The 19,199-nt window shown below is 49.6% G+C and overlaps 6 protein-coding genes across 6 annotated transcripts; 4 read left to right on the top strand and 2 right to left on the bottom strand.

Moving 5' to 3' along the window:
* Window positions 1-1,999: 1,999 nt before the first annotated feature.
* On the top strand, window positions 2,000-5,511 carry DSM5745_00881 (putative importin 11; the record flags this gene model as incomplete). Its single annotated transcript, XM_026742897.1, has 7 exons — window positions 2,000-2,164; window positions 2,229-2,329; window positions 2,386-2,523; window positions 2,583-3,595; window positions 3,649-4,121; window positions 4,173-4,361; window positions 4,414-5,511. 7 exons carry the CDS (start codon window positions 2,000-2,002, stop codon window positions 5,509-5,511), a joined length of 3,177 nt encoding a protein of 1,058 aa, XP_026608742.1.
* A 261-nt stretch (window positions 5,512-5,772) lies between these two features.
* exg1 (glucan 1,3-beta-glucosidase) lies at window positions 5,773-7,117 on the bottom strand (the record flags this gene model as incomplete). Its single annotated transcript, XM_026742896.1, has 3 exons — window positions 5,773-6,557; window positions 6,613-6,995; window positions 7,044-7,117. 3 exons carry the CDS (start codon window positions 7,115-7,117, stop codon window positions 5,773-5,775), a joined length of 1,242 nt encoding a protein of 413 aa, XP_026608741.1.
* A 2,674-nt stretch (window positions 7,118-9,791) lies between these two features.
* Window positions 9,792-10,841, top strand: DSM5745_00879 (protoglobin family protein; the record flags this gene model as incomplete). The annotated part of the gene is made up of 3 exons (XM_026742895.1): window positions 9,792-9,948; window positions 10,042-10,312; window positions 10,409-10,841. The coding sequence occupies 3 exons, from the start codon at window positions 9,792-9,794 to the stop codon at window positions 10,839-10,841; spliced, it is 861 nt and encodes a 286-aa protein (XP_026608740.1).
* A 1,283-nt stretch (window positions 10,842-12,124) lies between these two features.
* Window positions 12,125-13,751, top strand: DSM5745_00878 (aldehyde dehydrogenase; the record flags this gene model as incomplete). Its single annotated transcript, XM_026742894.1, has 4 exons — window positions 12,125-12,591; window positions 12,649-13,042; window positions 13,106-13,548; window positions 13,607-13,751. 4 exons carry the CDS (start codon window positions 12,125-12,127, stop codon window positions 13,749-13,751), a joined length of 1,449 nt encoding a protein of 482 aa, XP_026608739.1.
* Window positions 13,752-16,855: 3,104 nt separating this feature from the next.
* Window positions 16,856-17,539, top strand: DSM5745_00877 (GPI anchored serine-threonine rich protein; the record flags this gene model as incomplete). Its single annotated transcript, XM_026742893.1, has 1 exon — window positions 16,856-17,539. The coding sequence occupies one exon, from the start codon at window positions 16,856-16,858 to the stop codon at window positions 17,537-17,539; it is 684 nt and encodes a 227-aa protein (XP_026608738.1).
* A 382-nt stretch (window positions 17,540-17,921) lies between these two features.
* On the bottom strand, window positions 17,922-19,154 carry DSM5745_00876 (TatD family hydrolase; the record flags this gene model as incomplete). The annotated part of the gene is made up of 1 exon (XM_026742892.1): window positions 17,922-19,154. One exon carries the CDS (start codon window positions 19,152-19,154, stop codon window positions 17,922-17,924), a length of 1,233 nt encoding a protein of 410 aa, XP_026608737.1.
* Between the last annotated feature and the right edge of the window lie 45 nt (window positions 19,155-19,199).

The raw sequence follows: 19,199 nt of genomic DNA, 5'->3' as shown, positions 1-19,199 counted from the left end.
ATTATAAGGCAAGTTAAACTAAATACTTTTTAGTATTTAGGAGTTTTATATTATTAAAATTATAAATTTTATTTTAAAGTAAAGGTAAAAGCTTGCTAAAATAGCGTTAAATCTGTATTTTTTTATTATTTCTTAAAAAATACTATTTTAATATAGCTAAATAATTAGTAAAATCCCTAGGATCTTAGTTTTTTTTTTAACAAGCTAACTTTAGTTTAACTATAGTATCTAGTAAACTAGTTATTAAACTTTTTAAAATTATAGCTATTTATTTTTTAAAGTATTCCTAAAAAGATCCCTAATATTCCTTATTTATATTTTTTAATTTATTAGCATGTTAAATTTAGTTACTTTTACATACTAATTTTATTATAGTTAAAGCTCCTAAAATTTGCTGTTAATCTAATTTATATTTTCTAGGTGCTTTTTTAAAATTTAATTTTAAAGTGCCAAGCTAATTAAGGCGTTGCTATAAGCTAAAATTAAAATTATACTTAGGTATATTTTTATTTTTAATCCTACTATAATCCTCTGGCAAATTATTCTAATATTAATATTACTTTAAAGGTGCATTATATTTAGCTAATTAATTCTTTAAATATTTAATATATTTTTTTATATTTTATAATTATTAGGTTACTAGTATTTTGCAAGTGTTTTAATAGTTTTTTGTAATAGTACTTTTAATAATTTTAATAATAAAAAATTATTAAGTATTAAAGGGTCCTTTTTTAGGACTATTAAAATAGTTTTATTTAAAAATAAGGCGTGAGTATACTAGCGGTATAATACATGTTTTATAGGTGGTTAATAGGTAAAAAAGTTAAAACTATAAAAACCTTAAGTAGGCTAACCAGGTATAAAATAAAGTATTAAAAGGTTATTTAATAAGGGATTAATATTAAATCTTAAGGCCTAAAATATATAAAAACTAACTTTTAGCTAACTATTTTTTGCTAGGGCGTTGGCCTTAAATACACTATTAAAATAATAGTAATATTATTACTACGTGTTAAGTTAATGTTACCGTGACTCTTATCTTATTAGTTTCCTTATCTTATCAAGGCTTGGCACCCGTGGGTGTGACATTTATTATTTAAAATTTATATATATTTTTTAAAAATAGCCTAGACTTAAATTAGCTATAAAAATAAGTTATAAAGTAGTTTTTAAGTAGTTTTTACTATTAATTTAATAATTAGTATAATAGGCGGAAGTATTATTAGTAAAAAAAATAAAAAGGGGTAAAAAAAAGTTAAAAAAAAGTTTAATATAAAGTTTTAATAAGATTATTAATATTTATACTACTTAAAAAGTAGTATAAAGCTTTATTATATTAATAGCTATTATATTTAAATTATAACTAAAGTTATAAGTAAAGTTTAAAGGTAAGCTTAGGTAAGCTATAAAGCTAGGTCACGTGACTAAACTAGCTAGAGTAACCAGCAAACAAGTCGGGCCAAGCTGTTCTCTGCTCCCTCCCCTACTACAAAGTACGAACCGTTGGTGAGACCGTTGGATAACGGTTGACGGATTGAGTAAGAATGCGGAGCTCCGACCACCACCATAGGCTGTAAGTAGGATAGCCGTTGTAGTGATAGCATGATAGGTGGAGCCATATGGAGATGCTAAAACTCTGTAGCGTGCATTTCCAAACTTGATAAGTTGATACTTAGACGGCAAAGACGGGAAGCCCTAAGTCCATGTCCAAGAATAGTCTAGCGGCCAGGGTCAAGACCTAGGGCTGGCCGGACGGGGAAGAACAATACTCCGCCGGTATGCCGCAAGTGGGGAGCCAGCATAAAGAGTATCAATGCAAGAAAGGTTCACTGAAAACACGCCTTGAACAACACCAGCCTGCCAACCGCTTCTTGACCCTGACCTTCGTGCTTATATGGCTTGTCAGTCTGCGCTTGCTATTACTTGCACCGAACTCGAGCTATAGCTTCCCCCTAAGCCCATATATCGGCGTTGATCGGAGCTCCATCACTTCTCCGCTATGGCTCATGTTATTGAGCTGGCAGGGGAGTCGAATCCCCTCACGCCACAAAATGTCTTGAATTCTTTGATACAAGCTGCGAGCTCTACGCAGCAGCAGGTTCAAACTGGCACCAAGCAGCTTCAATACTGGGAAAAACAGGAAAAGTATTACACGTTCCTTCAGGTATGTACTTACCGGCTTTTGTTTTGTTGCGGCGTTCCTACTTGACCTAAACTAACTTCTATAGGATGTATTCTTAGATCAGTCGGTCCCGAACGAAGCTAGATACCTCGCTATCATCCAGATGAAGAACGGAATCGACAAGTATTGGCGCAGGACGGCACCGAAGTACGAACACCTTGAAGGGATAAAGCATGGAAGAGCTTAGCTAACGAGCTCCATAGTGCGATAAAGAAAGAGGAAAAGGAACACATCAAAGTTAGAGCTTTACAGGCTGGCGTCCTGGAACCGGCGCCTCTTCTGGCTCTTCACAATGCTTTTGTGCTTGCAAAGATCATGCGCCTCGAGTATCCGCAAGAATGGTGAGTAGGAGGGCTGTTTTGCCATGTGTATCAACTGGATGCTTATGTATCATATCAAGGCCTGAAGGAATTCCCGCAGTCCTCGATTCCCTCCGGTCATCTGTTCAACCTGGCGCAAACCCGTTGCAGTTGCCGCGAACGCTTATCATTCTCCTACAAATTATAAAGGAATTGTCGACAGCTCGATTACAGAGAACACGCCAGAGCCTACAGTCGATCGCTCCGGAGATACTTCATGTTTTGGGCAGCATATACGTGGATAAAGTGAACACATGGGCCCCTGCACTAGAGCAAGGCAATTTTGGCACCGCGGGGCTTCCGGAGGCCATGGAGCAGAGTCTCATTGCGCTTAAGGTTCTTAGGCGTCTGCTTGTGGCTGGATATGAGCATCCTAACCGAAGCAAAGATGCACAAGAGTTTTGGTCCTTGACACATTCCCAGTTCAGTAGATTGTTCGCTCTCATCAGCGGTTCCGCGGCATTACCCGAAGAAGTACAGAGATTTGTGGAGAAACACCTTCTGCAACTGTCTAAGCTTCACGTGGAGATGGCCAAAGAGCGTGCCGCGTCCTTTGCGTTGCTCCCGAATAGTATCCCGCTAGTCCAATCATACTGGACGCTGGTAGTCAAGCTAGGAGAGAACTACAGCCAATTGGGCGCGGATGGCGAGTCGGACAAGACCTTCATGGAGAAAGCCGGCCTTAGAGCTCTGCTTCTCCTTAGGGCTTGCTCCAGGATGGCATTCTACCCTGCACAGTCGTTCAAGTATCAGACTCCGCAAGATAAAGAGGAGAAGCAGCAAGCTGTCAAGCTTATCAAGTCGCAGCTTTTCACACAAGATTTCGTCATCCATGTCATGGAACTGCTTGTCACGCAGTTCTTCCGTTTCAAGCAGAACGACTTCCAGGAATGGGAAGCAGAGCCAGAGGACTGGGAGCGGAAAGAGGAGGATATTGCCGAAGCCTGGGAGTTCTCGATACGATCTTGCTCGGAAAAGATCTTCCTTGATTTGGTTATCCAATTCAAGGACCTGCTGGTGCCTCGTTTACTGACTGTCTTCCAGTCTTTTGCAAGTAAGTATCACCTCTACGATCTGTTGTCCTCCGACTGACGATCGTTCTTCAAGGCCCAGAAAACCGTGATGTGTTGTTGAAGGACTCACTGTATTCGGCCATCGGATTGGCCGCAGCTTGCTTAGAGAAGCACCTCGATTTCATCAACTTCCTGCAGACCACTCTCGTCCCGGAGGTCCAGATTCAAGAACCTGGCTACAACGTGCTCAGAAGGAGAATCGCGATTCTTCTTGGCCAGTGGGTTCCTGTCAAGTCCAGTGAGATGAACTGGGAATCAATCTACCAAATATTCCAGCATCTGCTCAACAATCAAGATCCATTGAATGACCTCGTCGTCCGGATCACTGCCGGCCGGCAGCTGAAGCACGTGCTCGATGTCTTTGAATTCAGTCCGGATGTCTTTAAGCCCTTTGCGCCGTCCATCTTCGGAAGCCTCATGTCCCTGGTGCAGGAAGTTGAGAGCTCTGAGACGAAGATGGGCTTGCTCGATACGGTGCGATTGGCAGTTACCAGGATGGAAGACAACGTTCGTTTCCCGCTTTTCTGTTATTGAACTGCTTGCTAACATTTCTTTAAGGTTGCTCCATTCTCTGATGCGATTCTAGCATTATTGCCGCCGTTGTGGGACGGCTCTGGTGAAGAGCATCTGCTGAAGCAGGCTATCCTTACTTTGCTTGGGGCATTGATCTACTCGCTCAAACAAGAATCAATGAGATACCATTCGATCGTTTTGCCTCTAATTCGTAACTCGGTTGATCCCACTTCGGTATGTTCAATGAACCCACTAAAATAGGGACCGACCACTGATAGTCAAAAAGGATACCATGATCTACCTCTTGGAAGATGCCCTAGAGCTTTGGAGCGCCATAATGCTTCAAACCCCTTCACCCCCCTCCCCCGAGATCCTCTCCCTCATTCCCGCCCTCTTCCCCGTTTTCGAAACTGCCGTCGACGGCGTCAACCAGGCCCTCCAGATCGCAGAATCATACATCATCCTCGCCCCACAGGAAATTCTCAGCGACCGCATCCGCCTCCCACTTTTCACCTCCTTCGAGACCCTCCTCGAACCAACCCTCCGCCAACGCGGAGGCTACGTCCCCCGCCTCATCGAACTCGCCATCCGCGGCGCCGAGACCGTCGACAACGGCAGCGAAAACACATACCGCGTGATCATCAGCTCGCTACTCGACAGCTCCCTCCTGACCTCCCTGCTCGAGGGCCTACACTCCGCATACGAAGCAAGCCAGACAACAGGGCCAAACAAGAAACAAACAAGCATCTACGGCGGCGTCGAATCAGACTACTTCTCCGTCCTTGCACGTCTCGCCCTCGCACACCCTACGCTCTTCGTCTCCGGCATAACAGCCGCCTTCTCCAACAGCAATAGCATCAACAACAACGTACAGTCCCCGGACCAAGTGCAGGAAAATCTTCTTACCTGGCTCCTAACGGAATGGTTCTCGCACTACGACAACATTGGCACCGCAACGCAGAAGAAACTGCATGCGCTAGCCCTAACCCAGCTTCTAACCCTCAACGGCCCGAATACCCAGCCGCCAGCCTATATCCTCAACCACCTGCAATCGTATCTCAATGTTTGGACGGATATCATCACCGAGCTGGCCGAGGGCACGACGGAGGGTGATCCCAGCGATCCCCGGGGCGGCGATTACCTCATCTACTGGAACAATGCGCAGACAGGGACGTATGAGGATACGGAGCCGCCTGAGAACACGCGGCGGCGAGAGTGGGAGAGCTCGGATGTTGTTCACAAGACGAATATCCGGAACTTTGTGCGCGAAAGGCTGCAGTCTCTAATTGTGGGCTGTGGAGGCGAGCAGCGGTTCCAGGAGGATTGGCTGGTTAATGTTGACCGAGATGTGGTTGCGGCTTTTGCTGCGCTGCGGTTGCTCTGATTTGACATGGGTTTCTCCTAGCCTACTTCGGCAGGGTTCCCATAGCTCTAAATTGGAGAGGTTCCTACTGCCTGTATGCATTGCCTGGGTGATGATACTCCTTTCTACATAGCTTAAATACCCCTATAGACGAAACGGTGTGATTTATGAATATCAATTGGTTCTAGTGGAAGTTCAACGAGCCAAACAGGGTAACATAGATATGGAATGCCTGTTGATAGCGAAAGAAGCGGCTAGCACAAACGCAAAGAGCTTGTCGAATCAAAACTTGCACTGGTTGGGGAACTCTCGGTCACTCAAAGGTTGAGGGAAAACGCCGTTCACGAGTAAATCGTGCATATCCCAACCAGGAGCTCCTTCGGTCTTCCAAGTCCAAAACACCCAACCATTTCTCAGCTCATATGCATCCAGTTGAGCCTCAATATAGCGGCGTGTGCTCACGATCTCATCTGGGCTCAAGCCAGCCACGCTACCGGCACTTTTACTTCCACAAGGGCCGACTGCTGCTTGCCCGGCAAGCGAACCGTCGTAGCGAACCCCGATGCCCTTGCCGTTCAGGTATTTCGTACAATCAGTGAGAGCTCCTGTCCACTCACCCACGATAACGGGCTTGTCGACAGCCTGGAGATGCTGACGGCCGAGTTGGCAAGCGGCATCAATGTGCTTGTCAATGCTCCATCCATTCTGGCCACTTTCGAAAACTTCGTAGTGATGGGTGTCTACCATAACGTTCTCTCCGGTCATGAAGCCATTCCAGCTTTCCGTTTGTAAGAACCCGTCATGGAATAGCAAGGTCGCCTCGGGGCTGTTCCTCCGCACTCTTGTCATGGTTTCTTGGTAGTATTCTTTGAGTTGGTCCTGGTTAATGCCGCCAGGGATGTGAGGCTCATTCAGAGCCTCAATGACCGTTACAATGTCATCATCGGGTAGATACCTTTGGGCCAAGACCTCAAAAGCCAGGAGGGTTTGTGGTACGGTGTTTCCTTTTTGCCATCCGATAGGCCCTCTGCGTCCACTGTTGTCGAATCCGTTCTGCGAGCCCGGTGCTACTCATGATATCAGCCATCAGGATATCCTGATCTTTAATCAGTAGAGACCTACCGCCATGCAGATCCAAAATAATCTTGAGATTGTGAGCTCTGGCCCAGGCAACGGCACTATCAAGGTGCTCAAGTTGACCGTGGACATAAGGCTCTCCGTCAAGGGGAGCAGCCGCCCAGTAACCTATGGGGATCCTGACATAGTTCAGGCCTGCTTGAGAAATGAGCGAGAAGTCTTCCTCGGTGATGAAAGTGCTCCAATGATCGGACAGAATGGCTGCAGCTTTCTCCGAGCCTAGAATTTTTGTCAAGGTGTACTCGTCGACGGCCTCGTCACCAGCTTCATCGAATAGTGACGGGGTAATCCAAGGCTCGAGGACAAACCAGCCACCGAGGTTGACTCCGCGGATTTTATCGGCAGTGGCACTTGCACGAGACCGTAGACTATTATAGGTTAGTCATTTACTCGAGTTTTGGAAGACTATAACTCACAGACTTGCAGCTGAAGCACCAGCGGTCAAAAGTGGGAGGGCCAAACAGGCCACTTGGGAGATCCGGGAAAGCATTCCGAAACCGCACAATGAGAGAAAGTTGGGGTTGAAAATTCCAAGGGGTAATGGATGTCTCCGGCTTTAAATAAACCGAACAGTAGTAAAGGCTGCGCCTGATGGGATGCAAGCGAACAATAGATTGAGTATTACCGTATGGAAGATGCTCTGGAATGCTGCTTTCGGAGAGGAAGAATTTTAGCTGGAGACTGAGATTCAACCGGAAGCAAAGGGGAAGAGACGAAGGAAGGAGCGTTGCTCGCCAGGCACAAGAAAGAGCAGTGGTTGTTGTGGGAGCTGCCCAGTCCGGTTGTGAACTCTCCGGGAATTCCCATCCTCTCTATGGACGAGAGACCGGACATGTTTCCAATGCACCTGCTGATCCCGGAAATGAAGTCCAGCTAAAGCTCAGGTCGGGTTATCCCCGCAACCGGGGAATGGTGAATGCAGTCAACGGAAACTCGCAAGGTGGATGAAAACAAGGGCGTCCATGGCCGAATCCGGACAACCACCAACACGTGATGGCATTGTCCTTCAACCAACCACGAGGCCTTCGCTCCTTGTCATGTCAGTCACTCAGGAATGTGGGGAGAGTTACCTGTCTCAATGACTCGGTATTGTTCACTGTTTGGAAACCAGAGTGGGGGAGGAAGGGATAGATACCGTTCCACCATGGACACGTGCCACGGTACGCAGGACGATTGCATCGACTAGTCGATCGTACTGACTTCCGAGGAAAGACGACTCTCTAGATGCTATACCATCCAGTGAAGCCTGTTTCTGGCTAGCAAAAGCCCCGTTCCCAAGTCGACCAAGTCGGCGGGTCAATTGGATGGCAGCCAGTCATGCTAGCAATAACTCGATCACCACAGCGGGCCTACCAGGATTCGAAACGCCCAGAAATGCCTTGCAGAGCACAGACAACGATCTACCCGACAAACTGGATGGAGCTCAGCAACCACGGTCTTCACGAACTGGTTCTAATCGGCATCTTCCGGCGTCAATCGGGCAAGTCGCTTCCTTCAGGGCCACCATGGATCAGACAGGGGATCCATGGCCTAGGCCTGGAATGGCTTAACGTGCATCTGAGAAGCTATAGATGATACAGCTCTTCTGCGCATCAAGCTTGGGGCCCAGCAGAGTTATGTGCTTTGCGTCTTCGAAGAATTGTCTTCACCTGCAGCTTGCTAGGTCCATGGCCGCAAGGGGTTTCTTGCTACGGCAAGTATCTGCACCTAAGGTATCTTCGGAGGTCACTAAGGTACGTAAGATCGGGTTATTACCATTATCCTGGTGAGTTCGCCGTACGTTACCTCGTTGACTAGTTCGGAAACATCGATACCATTGGAGACTTAGGGTGGTCGCTAGGTATCTCGACCGGGCTCCGGAGTGGATGAAGACTCAAGAGGGGACCGAAGAAAACGGCAATCGCATACGCCAGCGGTCTACCGATCAGAGAATCATTCGATCCTTGCATGCATACTGTGGAGTTCTTGAACCCTTGATGAACTAGACTACTGCGTTCCGAGATCCAAGTCCGTAACCGCACCGCCGATTCTAAAGAAACCGAGCCCAAGACCAAACGAGCTCGCCACATCCAACTCGGTGAACACGAAGGTGATGACAGTCGTCTTTGAATCGGTTGCAGTTCGTGATCGATATCAATTGTTTGTTGACGAAAGGAAAATTCCTGATTACAAATACGAGGATAGGAGAAAATCGGGCCGCAAGCAGAACATCAGGCCATATCGAGCCCCATACCATAATCACGGCTCGGGCTGACAGACCACTTGAGAACTGCTCCGATCAATCACACGATGAACCGCGCGAAAATGATGGGTCAAGGACCCAGTGCTATGTACTGCTTTTCATCATACCGGCTATTACTGGCTTGGATGGTCTTTTCTGAGCGGGATTGACCGCAACTGACATCTGTCAACTTTTCCTCCAAGAACTCCATTCCTCCGGGAGCCCTGTGTGTGACTGAAATACTGCTACATAGTCTATGCCCCCATCTATCGGGTGTGGGCAATCAATGACATTGTTACAGTGTCGTTCAATATTCTCCTCTCGGCAATCCCCGAGAACAGGCTTCTAGAAAAGATCCTGAAGATATCGGAAGGCTCCCGAGTTCTTAGGGCTTCAATCTGGAGGCTGGATCATAATCAGCAAGGTGCGTCACAAAGACCCACGATAGCACGTGTACTTTCATTTATACAGATTGAGCTATATTAGGACCCCCATAATCAGACCACCTGCGCCTTCAGCGCGTCGGCGATTTCAGGATCCTTGAGGGATCTTGATAGGTTGATCCTCCACGATCTAATCTGAAACGGACCACGGTCAACTCTTTTTGCCAAAACTTTTGCCGGTGCAGATGCCTTCATCTGTTGACGTGATGTTTTCCACTTTGTTTCCGTGCAGGTCGGGACAGAGAATTGATCGTGTTTTCGTCAATTCGAGGTATTTTCTGTTCCTTCAATCTGACAGGTTGCCTGCCTCGCGGTGGCTGTCTTCCGTAGTGGTTTATAAAACCGTATGACCCCCCATGCCATCCAGGTCATATCATTTTTATTCTTCTGAATTCTTTCCCCTCAATTATAAATAATCGTCATCCATACTACACGAACGTCTAATTTAATTTCGATAAGCCTTACCTTCTAAATCGCCACAACCTCACAACCCAGCAAAGATGGACGACACCCCAGCCCGAATGATGGGCAACACCGACAGAATGGCCTACTTCAAGCTCGACGGCCGCGAAGTCAAGAAAATCAGCCGCAAGGCCCTGTACACCCGCCTCGAGGCGCGAATCAACTACCTCAAGGACTTCCTCGACTTCAATTCCAGTATGCCGACCCCTACCCAGCTGCACTTACCTATTTACGAGCTGGCAAGCAAGAAGAAGAGCAATAACTAACAAGTCCTTCTCTACTATATAGGCGACATGGAAGCCCTCGCCTCCGGCTCCAAGTACATCAAGACGCTTATCCCAGCCGTCGTGAATCTCGTCTACCGCAAGCTCCTCGAGTACGATATCACGGCACGCTCATTCCACACCAAGGACACATCGAACGAGACCCCAATCGAAGACTTCTACAACGAGGACAGCCCGCCCATCATGCGCCGGAAGATGTTCCTGCGGTGGTACCTGACGAAGATCGTGACCGACCCAATGCAGATGGATTTCTGGCGGTATCTGAATAAAGTCGGGTGTGTACTACCTTACCTTGACTTACGTTTCTTTTCGGCTGTTGTGTTGTTTACTTGGGCGCATGGACGTGGCTAACGGTGTTTGTTTCGTCGCAGTATAATGCACACAGCCCAGGAACGCATGCATCCTTTGAACATCGAGTACATCCACATGGGCGTTTGTCTCGGGTACATCCAGGACCTGTTCACCGAGGCTCTGCTGTCGCATCCAACGCTGTCGATTGCGCGCAAGACCGCCATGATCCGGGCAATTAGCAAGATCATCTGGATCCAGAACGACCTTATTGCGCGCTGGCGGATGCGCGATGGCGAGGAGTTCGCCGACGAGATGTCCGAGTACCTTGCCGATGATAAGGAGGGGTACCTGGGCGAGAAGAAGATCCTTGGCGACAGCAGCAGCAGCGCTTCCTCGCGCTCTGGCACGGTCGACGATGACCGTGCTAGCATTGCGCCTTCTGTTGCATCTGCGTGTCCCTTTGCCGATATGGCGCAGCCGGTGTCGCAGACTAAGATCTGGGCTGGGAAGTAAGGGCGACGTGTGGGTGAAAAGTTGGAAAGAAGAGATGAGCTAGACGGGTATGATAAAGCATTGCAGGCGTTTGCGACGGATAAACAAGAAAACTTATGATGATGATTTTTCCTTGTTTCTTCGACGTTGCATGGATGGTGTTGAATACTAATGGATACTTGGTTTGTTTGCTTGTCTTGAATGGTCTTGGTTAGTTGTCCTTGTGTCACTCCTTTCAGAGCGTTTGTCACGGTATATAGGTATAATATCAATGTTGAGTCTTCGAGTTTGTTTCAGCTTGCTGCACACCCCGAACAATAATAGTACCTGCATGATTGTACCCGTGGAGCCGATGATGTTGACTTTGACAGGATGCAGGCGAACGGACGACATTCAGTCACAACAATTCCATCTTAACGGTGCAAGGACAGTGTCAGAAGGAATGATTAACGATCGGTGATGTGTAAACCACCATCCTCAATTCTGCCCTCGTCCGGGGTATACTTCGGAGTAGAGGACATATCCCTGCCGAAGATCAGTCGAGCTCATTGGAGGACACCGCAACGCCACCTCCACACGCTTGCTTCCCTTGCGTCGGGGAGAATTCTTATGCATACGGTCATACTCTTGTTGCGCGGCCTCTTTCCGTGGAAGCTCACCTTCGAATCCCCGGAATGAACCAATCCTCGGAATAAATTATCAAGTTATGCGGACCCGAGCAAGAGTCGGATTTGGGGGGCTTCACAAGCCCGCCAATTCCCGTTTGTTCGGATATACGGGTTTTAACGTTCTATCCCGGGGAGAAAGGGGCGAAAAAAGAGCCAATTGGAACCCACTTTGACCGTGCATACCCATCATGGATTCATGGTAAGGCCTCATGAGGCGGGGTAAAGAGCGATCTTGAGCCAAACGGTCATTGAAGTCGGCTTGGTATCCCCGCGCAAGAGCCGGTTTGCGACCTTGTGAACGAGCGTCGGGGAGAGAAAGCGTTCACATCCAATGACGGTGTCTTGAAGCCCTCCTTAACGGTCATTTTCATCCTGACAACTGCCGGCCCCACGCTTCCCGAACCGCCCTCATTTGGGTGGACCGTGGCACTGCCCGCACGTTCAATAATTTCGGTCAAGACGTCAAATATTAAGGCCTGGCTCTCGAGTCTCGAAGAGCTTTCGGCCCCAAGGTCTGGTCACGTTCGGGCAGCCGAGCTCTTTATATTTCTCCTTCCCCCACGTTGCCGGAGCCGACAAAATTTTCGTCTTTCCCCGCATACAGAGCTTCGGTCATAGCATAATACTCTCGACGCAATGGGTTCAGGATACACCAACGGCGACAGTGCAATGCTTCCGCTCATCATCAATAATGAGTCGGTACACACAGACAACGTGATAGAGGTGCATAACCCAGCAACCGGCGAACACCTCCGCCGTTGCGCCGCCGCATCCGTTGACGATGCAAACCGCGCTGTGGCGGCTGCGAAGGCCGCCTTTCCTATATGGAGCAAGACGCACCCGTACGAGCGCCGGGCGATTCTAAGCAAGGCTGCTGATATCATGTTCTCACGGAAAGAAGAGTTCATCAAGACCCAAATTGAGGAGACAGGAGCCGGGCAGCTGTTCGTGGAGAAGACATTCATGGCCAGCGTTTCGTTTTTGAGAGATTTCGCAGGGATGATTCCTGCGATTGAAGGCAAGGCGCCCATTGTGGCTGATGAAGGACAGAGCGCGTTGGTGATCAAGCAGCCATATGGCGTTGTTCTAGGCATTGCGCCTTGGTACGTTCATTATTCTGACGGAAGGAGACGGCCTCGCTGACCGACGTGTGTTTCCAGGAACGCGCCTTTTATCCTCGGTACCCGTTCGATTGCTCTTCCTCTAGCCGCCGGCAATACGACGATCCTCAAAGGCTCCGAGCTGTCACCAAAATGTTTCTGGCTGATTGGTGATGTTCTCCGCGAAGCTGGACTTCCCGCGGGCTGCTTGAACGTTATCTACCACCGAACCTCGGATGCCCCCGCAGTCACCAATGCGCTCATTGCACACCCGGATGTGCGCAAGATTAGCTTCACGGGAAGCACTCTTGTCGGCTCAATCATCGCATCCACCGCTGGAAAGTACATCAAGCCAGTCCTACTTGAGCTGGGTGGTAAAGCTTCAGCGATCGTTCTGGATGATGCCAATCTTGAGAAGGCTGCAATGGGCTGTACATTGGGAGCTTTCTTGAACGTGAGTGACCGTACTCGGGACGACCTTCGTGGTAGACAGTTAAATACTAACGCTCATCACTAGTCCGGGCAAATTTGCATGTCGACAGAGCGCATCGTAGTGCAACGCTCCATTGCAGAGAAATTCCAGGAGTTACTGGTTGAGACATCGGAGAAGATCTTTGGCAAGAATGCTCCGGCGCCCGTTCTTGTGGCCGCCGCCGCCGTCAAGAAGAACAAAGGCTTGGTGGTCGATGCACTCGAAAAGGGTGGCAACGTCGTGTTTGGCGACCCTAACGGAAGCGAGTCGTGTGCCAACTCCCTGCGCCCCCTTATCGTCGGAGGCGTTACTAAGGAAATGGACCTCTACGCCACAGAGTCCTTCGGACCGACAGTGTCTCTCATCGTCGTTGACAGTGAGGAGGAAGCCATCGAGCTGGCCAACGACACAGAATATGGCCTCACATCGGCAGTGTTCACGGGCAATTTGTTCCGCGGTCTGAGGGTGGCCAAACAGATCGAAGCTGGGTACGTTGATTTTTTTATGGCTCACTAAACGCAGTTTGCTGACAATATTCAATCTCAGAGCTGTTCATATCAACTCAATGACGGTTCACGATGAGCCAACTCTGCCTCACGGCGGATGGAAGAGCAGTGGATTCGGCCGGTTTGGCGGCACCACTGGTTATGACGAATGGCTGCAAACCAAAACAATTACCTGGCAAGAGTAAGAAATGATATCACTGGTGACTGAAGTAGTGACTGGCTCACTACCGGGTAACCCTCGGCGTAAAGGCCCATGATATCCGGCTTTCCGCATAATGTAACGATATGAATAGGATATATATAACAGATACCATCATAGTTATCCATATCAGCAGAAATCGTTCAACAGTAATGCGTATCGACGAATCGGAGCTCGCATATATGGGACGGATTTCGATAGTCTAAGTGGACCCATGGTACTTCGAGTCTGGTGGGTTTGCTTCGGCCTTGGAGCCTGGGGGCTGAGCTTGTTGACTGCTCCCTGTTCCTCCCTCCGTTTTCGGCCTGGATTAGGATATCATCACCTCCGGAGTCCTCAGTGATACGGGATATACGAAGGGTGCAACGGCAGGCCGAGTATCCGGACATGGCCGTTCATTGGATGTGCTATAGAAGCCGACGATGCACTCAGGACCAAGACGTGAGAACGGTGCTGGATATCCATTTCGCAGATACTGTTGTGACAGCAGCAAGAGTCTTTGGAAGCTTACCTTAAGCTTTGCCTGCAGCTAAGCTATCATCTGCCAGTCTGCTGCCTGGGTTTCATGATGATGCGGCGAAGTCAGAGTTGAGACGCCGAACGCACCTTTGCATAGCAGGCTTAGCAGCATAGCCATGGAATTGGACACATCCCATACGGCCCACTTTATCTTCCCTAGACGTCACAGGGCTAGGAGCTCAGACAATTCGCCGGAATCCGTGGAGTCATGGACCCCAGCGTCGGAGGAATCTCAAATAATTATCAGCCCTGGCCCCTCTGATTTCTGTAAACCGACGTTACAGCGGTGAATAGACTAAATTCGCTAGAATCAGTAGTGCAGGCGACCAAAAGTCGGAGGAACTTCCGTTCGGGTAGAGGCTCAGTTTCGAGCCGTTTGGCGTTAGTCGTGGTTAGTCGCGCTGTTAGCCTGAAAGTCGAGATCTCATCAAGATCAGTCGCAATATATTGCAAGAGATCACCAATTTAAAAGGCACGGGTCACACGGGATATGGCAAGTCAAAATAATGATGTCCAAATGAAAGAGGGACCGGAGACGGGCCGAGAGAGATCATTCAGTTTCAGAATAAGTGAGGTGGAAGTTGCGATGCTTAGGTTGTGGGAGGCTGGAGCAGTGGACCTACATTGCGGTGGCAGCCTAGTAGTACTAGTTATCTCGAGTATCACAGACAACAATTCGGACATTTACTGACTCAGCCTGCCACGTTGGCCATGTTTTCTTGTCTTTGTTTGTATCGGAGCCAGGAGCCTCAGGGACCGGCCTTGGTTATCCAAAATAGGAAACCTCTTCGAACAGGGTCGGGACTTGGAAGCGCTGTGGATGGCTGGGCGCAGCGTTAGGTGCAGTAGTAGCGAGGCCCCCGAGGCCCGACTCCTCTATATCCCACCAACGAGACATCTAGACCGCTGGTACCTGGAAACGGTGTAATCGAGGGGCTGCGGCGTCACACAGCTGTGTTTCCTGCAACGTCTTTTTTGCACATTTTTGTACCGGCTGCCGAGCCGAGGTCGATCTGTCCAACAGGGCGCTTCACGTTTTCTAGTCCCTTAGCCACCGCCTCTATTTTTTCAGCCTTTCTTTTTGGCTTCAAAGTTAAAGTCGATTGTGAACTCAGCTTATTCTAAGAATAAATCCCAGGCATCGTGGACTACTCCGTACCGGGATTCTTCCGCAGCTTTCGATGTATCCAATCAGAGTGTCGGAAGGCTTAGATTCATTTTAATCGACCGAGGCAATTTCCGGAACTAGGACTAAGATCCGAACAGTGCGCCACTGACCAGCTAGCGCTCAGGAACAGGAGCTCAAGGATTGATTGCAAATATCTCCTCGGCAGAACGTGGAATGACTTCACCACATCATCCTGGTACGATCATCTTGCGGGTCATTCTTCTTAACATACTCACAAGAGTCAAGGGATGCTTGCCTGAGAGATGATCTCATCATGATAACGATCAACTTATCAGGTCTAGTATCCCAGGGGTCTGATTAACGCCAGGTACCATGGGACCTCTCTGCTTAACTCGCTTACTATAAATACGAGAAATAACCGGCCAGCCAATAATATGTCGCATCAGGCCAAGGTTTTTCAGGGACCAGAAAGTCTCCAGCGCGCGAATCATGCGTTCAGCACACCCGATAATCTTCCGGACCGGCTTTTGTCTTTGTTCCATGAAAGCATGCTGGTCCCTGACTCCCTGGCCGCTGTCAAGTTTCAGTAACAACTCCTTACGCAAGGCTTAACCATCTCCGATACAACAGCTGCCGAGTCCTCGAGACTCGAAGACAGAGGAGTAAGACGTTGTCTGGCAATTCCTGGTGAGCTCGGACTGAGCAATGCAAAATGTGTAATTTCCTGGTTGATGATGCTAGGCTGAATCTCCACCAATCCCAGATTCAAGGGTTCATCTCGCGTCCAGCCCAACAGACTAAAATGGGTTGTCTCCCCGGTGGATTGGCCCAGTGAGCGTCCAGCAAGTCAACGTCGAATCTCACGGTTCTCACCTCCTCGTTGCCCCGCCCTTGTTCTCCTTCGCTGCTCGTGAGTCGTGAACTTGTTGCCCTCAGTCACATTCCAAGCAACGCCAGCGAAATCCTAGGCTCAGACGAACAATGCAGGGGTCACAGACTCACTCTCCCGCGTTGCAGTTACATCCAGTTGGTGGCCTGTCCATCAATCAGACAGCGCCTCTCTCCTCGTGTAATTTCTGGGTCGACCCACTACAAACATGAGCCGCAGGCTTGAGGCCCAGAGCAGGAAATAACGAGCAAAAATACAGGACTCCCGCTAGAGTAGCGCGTCGGCTTAGCTCGCGAGATGGGCCTTGTGCCTGAATTCCGTGAACTTAATATGAGCTCTTTCCCTGCGCTCCCCTCTTCTCTCTTTCTCTTCTCTCCTCGCTCCTACCTTCCACTCCTCTCCCTCTCTCATCCAACTCAAAGGTGCTTCACGCCCTTCAGTCATTCTTTTAAACAATCCCTTGATCCAGTCTCTCCTTCGGAAGACCAGTCACTCTCTTCAGACCACCACTCACGACCTCGTATCTTCACGCTAAACAAAAACACATAACACAATGCGTTTCTTCGCTACCGGTCTCGTCTCCGCCCTCGTGGCCATGGCCTCTGCCTACACCACCCCCGACTACTCTGTCGGCCCCAGCGGCAACGCCATTCTCACCCCTGGTCTCCAGGAGCAGGTCCCTGCTGGCAAGCCCTACGAGATCACCTGGAACCCCACCACCGAGGGCTCCGTCTCCCTTGTCCTCCTCCGTGGCCCCAGCGAGAACGTCCAGCCTCTGTACGCTATCGCTGAGAACATTGGCAACAGCGGCCACTTCACGTGGACCCCCAGCACTGAGCTCGAGCCCGATGTCACCCACTACGGTCTTCTCCTCGTCGTTGAGACCGGTGCCGACAAGGGTGCCTACCAATGGTCCACGCAATTTGGCATCCAAGCTGCGGATTCTGAGGCTTCCTCCTCCTCCGCTTCCACTGAGACTGCTCAGCCCACCGAGGCTCCTTCTTCCACCATCACCGAGACCACCGTTGTCACCACCACTACCTGCCCTGAGGGTGCTTCCACCTCCGTCCCTGTCATTCCCACCGGTACCAGCAGCACCTTCGTCCAGAGCCCCTCTGCTCCCGTCTGGACCCCTACCTTCACCCCTGCTCCTCCTCAGTTCACTGGTGCTGCTGGCCGCAACGCCGTCAGCTTCGGTGCTGTCGCCGCCGGTGTCGCTGCCGTTCTCGCTTTTTAAGTGCTAAAAGGGATTTTGAGGGCTTGGTTGGATGATTTGATGCTTCCGTGATATGTTTAATTGGGCGGGCACTCAAACCTTTATTCTCTTGTCTCATTTTCTGTACTCTTTCGATTCTGTTCGTGTATCTAATTAATGATATCGGAATTTCTTTTTTACAATTCTTACTTGACTTCTATATTATGGTTTTACGATGCTGTCGATTTAAAACATGCTATTGTTGCTTATACATATTGCATTCCCGTATCCGGTTTAGTGTCTATCCATTGTCAGGGGTAAATATCTTCAGCCCCAGCCACTTCTATCTACGGAGTATGAAGACGTCATATAAAATCTAAACGACGCCTTGTTACATTATTGGACCATGGACGGAATGTATCATCTACAATGAATTTGACAGCGCGTCGCCGTAAACAAAGCGCCTCCAATTATCCGCCAGCTGCTGCACCCCTTGCCGCAGATTCCACCCGCGAATTGCACAGATCTGCCGAGTCACCTCCTCGAGCCGATCATCCATCTGCTGCCCAGCAATGTGTAGATCACTCTCAATCAACACCCTGTCATCCGGTAAAGCCTTGATCACCGCAACTGACTTGTCCGAGTGATGGCTGAAATTGATCACGCTCGAGAACGAGAAGTAAACGTCTGATGGGTTGGACGGGTGCAGGAATTGCTTCAGCGTTTCTGCGGGACCCGAGTACGAGTGCATGCATATCCGCGGCGGGAAGGGGAGGCCCGGCGCCGGGGCTTCATGTTCCCCTGCGTCTGCACCTGCACCGTTTGACTTTTTCGATGTTTGTATATCCCCATCTTCCTCGTCGCTCCCTGCATGAGCGTCTGCATGACTCCCCCGGCGTTTCCGCTCGCGCCGTGAAGCGATTTTCCGCTCGTGGCCTTTCCACAGAGCCTTGAATACCTCGATTACACCTCCATGCGCCTGAACGCTGTGCACCGACACGGGCCGCTGCAGCTCCCCGGCTAGACGCAGTTGCGCCTCGAGGATAGCCTTCTGGTGCTCCAGTCTGACTTGGTGCGGGGAGAGCCGGCGGCCTTCGCGCGACCCGGGCGTCATTCCGCCGTCACGGATTTCGTGCTCCTCAGCTGTCCAGGGCTGAGGGAGTCGGAAGGCGCGATCGATGCCGATTTCGCCGACGAGGGAGCCGGGGAAGCGCTCGAGTCTGGATCGTGTTTCGGAGAGGAGCTGCGAGAGGGGCTTTGGGTCTGGGAGGGAGGAAATGAAATCGTCGTCTGGCGGTGGCTTCAACACTGTGCTGTAATGGGCTTTCTTAATCTCGTCAGCGCTCTTTTGGCTATCTTCGGATGTTGTTGTGTCGTCTATTATTTGGTGCGAGAACCATGGATGCCAGCCGAAGCAGGGGAGAATGCGCTGTTTCGCGTCCTCATCGCCTTCGCCGGATTCATTGCCAAGGTTGGATGCGACTTGGAAAACGAGATCCTGGTCGTCGCCCCGCGTGGACATGGCCGTGAGCGTTGTTGCCTTCATGCGGGGAATATCAGCGATGGACGCCATGGTGTCGGTGGGGTGGCAATGGGCGTCGAACACGCCAATTCCCCAGGGAAAGTCGGATTCATCTTGGAATTCAGGCGGGTTCATGGTTGGTTGGACTGAGAAAGAAGGTTTGGAACGATTTCTGGAGAG

Source organism: Aspergillus mulundensis, assembly GCF_003369625.1.
Source record: "Aspergillus mulundensis strain DSM 5745 chromosome Unknown scaffold_0, whole genome shotgun sequence".
Taxonomy (NCBI): Eukaryota; Fungi; Ascomycota; class Eurotiomycetes; order Eurotiales; family Aspergillaceae; genus Aspergillus; species Aspergillus mulundensis.
Note: the sequence above shows the minus strand (reverse complement) of the source record. Positions and strands in the feature narration are given on the sequence as shown.